Source organism: Chanos chanos, chromosome 7 (genome assembly GCF_902362185.1).
Source record: "Chanos chanos chromosome 7, fChaCha1.1, whole genome shotgun sequence".
In the NCBI taxonomy this organism is placed as follows: domain Eukaryota; kingdom Metazoa; phylum Chordata; class Actinopteri; order Gonorynchiformes; family Chanidae; genus Chanos; species Chanos chanos.
The window spans coordinates 35,949,578-35,957,989 of record NC_044501.1 but is presented as its reverse complement, the minus strand read 5'-3'; the positions used below and the strand labels follow the sequence as shown (position 1 = coordinate 35,957,989).

The following is an 8,412-nucleotide window of genomic DNA, read 5'->3' as shown; positions in this document are numbered from 1 at the left end:
CAGCTACCAGTACGTCTCTCGTTTGGCAATGGAACATGCCAGCGTGTAAATAACATTATCTTTGGACAAGTTCGGAAACTGCAGCAGAAGCAGAAACCAACTTTCTCATGACCACAGAACTTAATAATTCCCCTAAGAATTACAAATTATGGTATGCGTTTCAAAATTCCACTTCTAGCTGTATGATATACGTTCAGAGCAGGGTTTCCGTGAGCCGGTCGTTACCGGTTTTGGCTGGTAAAATTTATTTAAAAAAAGGAAAAATGATAGATTAAAAACTTGCCAGTCAAAATGTCCGGTAATAACGCTCACACAAAACGTAGCTGTAACGAAGGCTATCCCCAAACAGGACATATGTGTTTTGACAGCGAAACAGCCTGTTAACAGCTTTGCAAGCTGCAAAGACACACTTGGACGCGTTTGATTTCAAGTCGGCAGCAGAGGGCTTTCAGAGGTTACGGGTGACGGGTGTTCCGTAATGGCCTACATTTTAGCGGCTAACGTTGAGGTTTTGCTCAAGCGTTGCTGTTCGTTTTGCTTAATCGTTACTGTTCATAGTCAAACTGATTTGAGGTCGTTGTCATTCTTTCGTCAACCTAGGCGTACGTTATAGTTGCGTTTGTAACACAGACTGTTATTGAAACGTGACCGGTTAGTCTCAGATTCATCCAGTAAAATAAATTCTTTCCGGACACCGTACCGGTAAGAAAAAAAAACCCAAACGGGAAACCCTGATTCAGACGGTATTTGGAATGCAGCTCTCTTTGTTGATATAGCGTCTGATTGTATTTTTGTCTTTTGTGTGTGTGTGTGTGTGTGTGTGTGTGTGTGTGTGTGTAGGAGGCAGAGAAGATGGTGGCGTCTCTGCAGGACACGTCTCTGGAGGAGGAGTGTTTCACACACACTCTGCAGGAGAGTCGCAACACAGCGGCGGCGCTGCCCCTCTCACACGAGGCCGCCATGAAGTGGTTCTACAAAGATCCACAGGGAGAAATCCAGGGTGTGTGTTCTCAAACACGCACACACGCACGCACTCACACGCATTCACACGCTGTCTCTCAAACGCACTCACGCACAAATACCCATCGCACACACAAATATTACATACCAGACGTACATACGAACCCACAGACACACTCACGTATAAATATATATTAAAAAAAAAAGTCTGACAAGAAAACTCAAAGTCTTACAAAGTCTTATCTTCTCTTCTCTTCTCATTCTGTTTCTCTCTCTCTCCCTCTCTAACTCTCTCTCTCTTTCAGGTCCGTTCACCACGGTGGAGATGTGCGAGTGGTTCCAGGCAGGTTACTTCACCATGTCCCTGCTGGTGAAGAGAGGCTGTGACGAGGGCTTCCAGGCTCTGGGCGATGTCATTAAGATGTGGGGGCGTGTGCCTTTCGCCCCGGGGCCGTCCCCGCCTCCACTGCTGGTCAGTCCGCCGGCTGACGCCCCGACACAGCGTTAGAATAACGCACCGCCGTCGTTTCCTCGGCCTGACGCGAACGTTTGTAGCGCTGGGTCTGAGAGGGAACATGACTCGACAGAGTTTGTGATGGGTTTTATATCACGTAGAAGTCGGGTTTTTAATGCGCCTTTTGACCCTATAAATAGTTCTCCTTTGAGCGTTTGACTGAACGTGTGTGGTATTTATATTTCCTTTTGGGCTGTGATAAAAGCAGTTGAAGGGACGGGTGCTGAAGTAAGCGTGTGTATGGGTGGGTGTGTGTGTGTGTGTGTGTGTGTGTGTGTGTGTGTGTTCGTGTTCTCTCCTCTCAGGGGAATATGGATCAGGAGCGTCTGAAGAAACAGCAGGAGTTAGCGGCGGCTGCAGCTCTTTACCAGCAACTCCAGCAACAGCAGCTTTTACAGCTCATCAACAGGTGTGTGTGTGTGTGTCTGTGTGTGTTTGTGTGTGTGTGTGTCTGTGTGTCTGTGTCTGTGTGTGTCTGTGTCTGTGTGTGTCTGTGTCTGTGTCTGTGTGCGTGTGTGTGCGTGTGTGTGTGCGTGTGTGCGTGTGCGCGTGTGTGTGCGTGTGTGTGCGTGCGTGTCTGTGTGTGTGTGCGAGTGTGTGTGTGTGTGTTCGTGTGTGTGTTCGTGTGTGTGCGCGCGTGTGTGTGCGTGTGTGTGCGCGTGTGTCTGTGTGCTTGTGTCTGTGTGTGTGTGTGTGTGTGTGTGAGTGAGAGAGAGAGAGAGAAAGACATAGAGAGGGGTCAAGGTTTAAGGCCTGGGTTTTTATCAGTGTGTGTTGTGTGAATGGTTTAGATTCATTGTGGTGAATGTGGATATTTACAGCTATGTTCTTACTGATATATGTTACTTATCTCTGCTCTTCTCACTCCCCTTATCTCATCTGGGCGTGTCTATGCATTTTTGTCTGTCTGCGTGTGTGTGTCTGTGTGTTTTTGTGTGTGTGTGTGTGTGTGTGTGTGTGTAGGTGTGGAGAGCAGGGTATGATGCCTTCAATGAGCAGATCAATGTCAGTGCCAGATACAGGGTCCATGTGGGACATGCATACCTCAGCCTCACAGCCTACAGGTACAGTGACTAACACACACACACACACACACGTTCACTCACACACGCTTACATATCACACACACGCTCAACGTTCAGCCTCACAGCCTGCAGGAACTGTTACACACTCGCACACTCACAGTGTTAGTCTTTAGAAGTCTACAGTGGTAGACTTTATATCCTTTTATCTGGATTATAAATAGTGTAAGCAGACTATTCTAAGCCCTGCTGTGTTTACACATTTTCTGACTAGTTAGGCTGACATCTCTCTCTCGCTCTCTCTCTCTCTCTCCCTCCCACCCCCCTCCAGGCGGTGAGGCCAGTCTATGGGACTTAACAATGAATTCATCTCAGGGTCCAACTCTTGAACAGCTTCAGAAGGTAAATTTTGGCGCCCTCTGGTGTCAGGTTTGTGAACATAATGAAAACAGGCTGATGTAGGAAAAAAAAAAACAAGCGGCACCATTTGAAGTTAAGTGGGACGCCGTGTTTATGGTAATGAAACTGGTTTATGTCGTAATTAACTGTGTGAACAGGTCAATCCTAATTTAATTCAGTGTTGTTGTTGTTCTTGTCGCATGTGTTTGCGAGCAGCTCCAAGAGAGGAGAGAGGCTGAACTCAGGGCCAAACGCGAGGAGGAGGAGAGGAAACGAAGAGAGGAGAAGAGGAGACAGCAAGAGGAGCAGAAGAGGAGAGAGGAAGAGGAGTTGTTCAGGCGCAAGCAGGTCAGAAACACAGTCTGCACAGGCCAGCCTAGCTGTCAAACTCAACACCCAGGATTGATTTTCAAGAATGATTGAGTACGAGTGTATTGACGTAACCACGGGTTCTCTTTCTTTCTCTCTCTCTTTCTCTCTTACTTTCTCTCTCTGTCTTTTTTCTTTTTTTCGTTGTTTCTCCCCTCTCCGGCAGCAGCAGTGCCGGCAGCAGCAGGAGCTGATACTGAAGTTGCTCCAGCAGGCTCCACAAGGGGGCGCCAGCTCGGGCTCTGGCTGGAGCGGAGGCCCCGCGGCCGGGCTCAGTAAGCAGGGAAAAGCCCTGACCCTGCTGGAGCTCCAGCAAGAGGCAGAGAGACTCAAACAGCAGCAGAGAGCCCAGCAGCAAAGAGACAGAGTAAGACACGAATGTTATATTCATGATTCAGCCAGAAGCAAAATGACAACCCGACATCTAGTTTGACTGGACGCTGACAGGATGATTACATGTCTTTGTAAACTATCTCTCTGTCTCTCTCTCTCTCTCTCTCTCTCTCTCTCTCTCTCTCTCTCTCTCTCTCTCTCTCTGTGTCTCTGTCTCTCAGCACTCGTCCCTGTCGGCTCAGTGGCCTGACGGTGTGGGTGTGTGGGGATCAGGGCTGGAGGGGAAGGCTGGAGCAGGGAGCCCGTCGGGGGGCATGGGCGTGTGGGATGAGGCCATGAAGAACCAGGGCGGCCTCCGCAGCCTGGGCATGAAGAACAGCCGCAGTAGCCCTTCTCTCAGGTCTGCACACGCCCGCACTCACACACACACACACACACACACTCACCAACACTAACACGCTCAAACATGCCTACGTGCATTCCTGCATTCCAACTTATGCATGTGCAGTAACAAGTAGTTACACGTACACACACTCAGACACACATACATAGTTACACAGTGTCACACACACGCAGTTATATAGTATCTCTCACAACACAAACATAGTTATATAGTGTCTCACACACACACACACATAGTTACATAATGTCTCACACACACACATAGTTACATAGTGTCTCACACACATACATAGTTACATAGTGTCTCACACACACACACACACATAGTTACATAGTGTATCACACACATACATAGTTCCATAGTGTCTCACACACACACACACATAGTTACATAGTGTATCACACACATACGTAGTTACATAGAGTCATACATACACAGTTATGTGGTGTTAGACACACACACATGCACACACAGAATTACACAATGTGAATGAAACAGTAACAGAAAGGTACATCATTCTTTGTATGTACATGTTTACATATAAAGGATGAGAAACAGGATGTAACAGGCAATTTTTTGGGCAATGGATGGTGATATTAATATGAATGGTTTTGAGATGCTTGGGTAAATGTAGTGTTGAAACATCGCCAAGAAGCGCAGTGATGGGGCATAGGGGGGTGCTGAGGATCATGGCCTCCCACGAAAAGTTTGGGACGGGTGGGCGGAGCCAGAGGGCACGGACGTAACCATCTGTTGAGGTTGAACAGTATGAACATGTGTTACTTTGGCTAAAGCCCATGCAGTAAAATGTGAATGAAACATAATATTAGTGAAGATACAGTTTTTTTGGTTTTTTTCACAGTGGACACAGTAAATCAACGATCTCTTCTCTGATTGGACAGCTTGCCCACCCAGTCTGTGGAAGGGTCTGTGTAGTGACAGATAGTTGTTGAAGAGGAGGCATTGTAGTTTTTTACATGTATTTACTAAAGCTCTGTCTGTGTGTGTGTGTGTGTGTGTGTGTGTTTGTGTGTTTGTGTGTGTGTGTGTATTTGTGTGTGTGTGTGTGTGTGTGTGTATTTGTGTATTGTGTGTGTGTGTGTTTGTATTTGTGTGCGTGCGTGCGTGTGTGTGTGTGTGTTTGTGTGTGTGTGTTTGTATTTGTGTGTGTGCGTGTGTCCGTACAGCGAGCAGTTTATGATGAGTCGGCGTAAGCGCACTGAGGAAGAGGAGAAACTGCTGAAGCTCCTACAGGGGATGAAGCCTCAGGACGGCTTCACCACCTGGTGCGAACAGATGCTGCACGCGCTCAACACCTCCACCAACAACAGCTCCTCCTCTCTGGATGGTAACTCATTTCTCCCCTCCGCTCCTCTCCACATACTTTACCCACTCTCTTCCTCCTCTGTCCATCATTGTTTTGTTTTGTTTTTTTTCTCAATCATTCGGTTTTCCCCTCACAGTGCTAATCCCCTTTGTCATCTCTCAGACCTCTTTCTCAGTATATCTTTACTCTCCAGACTTTTATATCCTTTACTCATTCTGTCCATGCTCTCTGTGGACAGCTGAAATTACCGTGTCATTCAATCTCCTTATAACGGCTCCGCCGCAAAACATCCTCAGAAAAATAAAAACGTGGAAACAATAGTTAGTATTAAACTAGTCGTCAGAATTTTTTGAGTGTTGAAAATGGGAGTCATTGTGTGTCAAAGCGTGGGTCGGTCCAAAGCAAACACTGTTTGTTTTGTAGATCAGTATCTGAATGAGAGTTCATTTATCTCATTCCCATTTTTTTACTGCCTTCATCGCGTCTGTTTTCTCTCTCTCTCTCTCTCTCTCTCTCTCTCTCTCTCTCTCTCTCTCTCACTCTCTCTCTCCATCACTCTCTCTCTCTCTCTCTCTCTCTCTCTCACTCTCTCTCTCTCTCTCTCTCTCTCTCCATCACTCTGTCTCTCTCTCTGTCTCTCTCTCTCTCTCTCTCTCTCCCTCTCTCCTTAAATCACTTTCCTTTATTACCCCGTCGCCCTTTTTCAATCACGCCATCCTACGCGTTCCATGTCCCTCTCGTTTGTCAACTTTACTCTCCTTCCAGTGATAAAGCCCCTGTGTCGTCTTTTATCTGCACATGAATTATTCTTTCTCTCTCTCTCTCTCTCTCTCTTTCTCTCTCTCTTTCTCTCTCTCTTTCTCTCTCTCTGTCTCTCTCTCTCTCTCTCTCTCTCTCTCTCTCTCTCTCTCTCTGTCACTCTCAATCACACCTTCTTTTAAGACTCAATCTTTCACTTATTTTCTCATTGTATTATGATTTTTCTCACTTTGTGTGTGTGTGTGTGTGTGTCTCTGTGCAGTGGCCACGATTGTGGCGTATCTGAAGGAGGTGGAGTCGCCCTACGAGGTGCTGGACTTTATCCGCTCTTATCTGGGTGACACTGTGGAAGCCAAAGAGTTTGCCAAACAGTTCCTGGAGCGCCGTGCCAAACAGAAAGCCAACCACCAGAGGCAGCAGCAACAGGTCTGTGTGTGTGTGTGTGTGTGTGTGTGTGTGTGCGCGTGCGTGCGTGTGTGTGCGCGTGCGTGCGTGTGTGTGCGTGTGTGTATCTGTGTGCGTGTGCGTGTGTGTGTGTGTGTGTATCTGTGTGTGTGTGTGTCTGTGTGCTTGTGTGTGTATATCTGTGTGCGTGCGTGCGTGCGTGTGTGTGTCCGCATGAAATGAAAATGATCATGTCGTGTAGGCAATTTCATTTTATATGACTGCACACAAATGTATTCACCTTCTGGAAACATTAAATATGTGTACTCCATTTCTTTTGCAATTCTGTTGGCTTGCACTACAAAACTTGGGATTGATTAATAACGCATCATTTTGAAAAACAGGAAAATCATTTTAGTGGCGGCACCACTGTCAGACTTAATGTTTAAGACCTGTTCCTGACAACGTCTTCAGTAGATTCCTCAGACAAATTTTGGGAGCGTGAAGTTTTAGAAGTATCTTCTCTGTCTCCTCCAGCTTGCGAAGGAGGTACCTGGGCTAGCCATGAACAGTTTTCCCCTGCAGGTAAGCACTGGCTTTGAATGCACGAAGAGGAATAAGTGATGTTTACAGGCTGTGTTCTGAGGACTTGTAAACACGTGTTTTGTTTTGTTTTGTTTTTTTCTTTTGAAGAGTTGAAGTAGCCCTCACTTTTCTTTCTTCTCATTAAATAACTGTATGATAACCTCTCACACGGTCATTCTCCTATCCCCATTTCTTTCTTTCTTTCTTTCTTTCTTTCTTTCTTTCTTCTGCCAGGACTCCATGCGGGGGATGAACCCCAGTGCCCTGCAGTCAATGTTCCAGGCGGTGCATGCTGGGAAAAGTGGGATGGGCTACGAACAGGCGGGCAAACTGAAGAAGAAACAGCCAATGATGTTGCACTCTGACCCCAGCATCTTAGGTACGTGCTCTTCTCTCCAACTCCTTTGTTTTTTCTTTCTGTCTTTCTTTCTTTCTTTCTTGCTTTCTTTCTTTCTTTCTTTCCTCCCCATCTCTGTCCGTTCCGCCTTTTCAAAGTCACTGATGCCGATCTCCATCACCTGACTTCACATACTCTACTCAGACGTAAACAGTGTAGCTCCACCCCCAACTATCACTCTCTCTCTCTCTCTCTCTCTCTCTCTCTCTCTCTCTCTCTCTCTCTGACATTATCTTTACAGGGTACTCATTCCATGCTGCTGGGGATCGCCTGGGTGTGGGTGAGATGGAGATGGTGGAGGATTACTGATCTACAGCAATAGCTACCTGAGGCCTTTACAGCGCCAGTCTACCCAGTCAGACTGCGCTTTTCCAATGTGCACTGCAAGGGGGAGGGAAGGGGGGGGGGAGGGGTTGGGGGCGGGTTGGGCGTGTCATGCCAGGATGATCAAGGAGTAACCGGGGTCGGGGTGAAAGGGGAGAGCAAGGAAAGAGGAGGTGGTAAAACCCAGAGAGGAGGAATGTACACGGGAGGAGGGTGGAAAGGACCAATCCCCCCCACCACCCCACCCCCCCGTGGATCGTTCTGGGTTTTTCTCCACCTAGACACAGGTGTGGAGGTTTTTTTGCGGGGGGGGGGGGGCGGGGGGCGGGGCGGGATTCTCTGGCACTTCGAACAGTAAGCACCTTAATCTTAAACTCACGCACTTTAATAAGCTGGGATTTGAAAAGGGTTTTTTTTTTTCATTGTCATAAACCTGTTCTACATGTGTGTATATGAGTGTATGGTATGACTTCTCCAACGACACCACATGTGTGTGTATATATGTGTGTATGCATGTACAGGACTGGAGAGAGAGCGGATGAAGTCGGGATGGCGAATCAGGCGGGGGTTACAGGCGTTTACGGTTTGAACCTTATCAAAAAAAAAAAAAAAAAAGAAGAAGAAGAAGAAAAAAAA

General features: G+C 47.1%; 1 protein-coding gene across 1 annotated transcript in view; it reads left to right on the top strand.

Moving 5' to 3' along the window:
- gigyf1a (GRB10 interacting GYF protein 1a) overlaps positions 1-7,846 on the top strand; it is a 14,356-nt gene extending 6,510 nt beyond the window's left edge. The window contains 13 exon segments of the mRNA XM_030780908.1: positions 841-1,000; positions 1,266-1,432; positions 1,780-1,883; positions 2,438-2,538; positions 2,828-2,898; positions 3,109-3,243; positions 3,431-3,631; positions 3,819-3,997; positions 5,188-5,348; positions 6,349-6,512; positions 7,008-7,055; positions 7,326-7,434; positions 7,694-7,846. Coding sequence (XP_030636768.1) covers positions 841-1,000; positions 1,266-1,432; positions 1,780-1,883; positions 2,438-2,538; positions 2,828-2,898; positions 3,109-3,243; positions 3,431-3,631; positions 3,819-3,997; positions 5,188-5,348; positions 6,349-6,512; positions 7,008-7,055; positions 7,326-7,434; positions 7,694-7,761 — 1,668 coding nt within the window. The 3' untranslated portion in view covers positions 7,762-7,846.
- Positions 7,847-8,412: the final 566 nt, after the last annotated feature.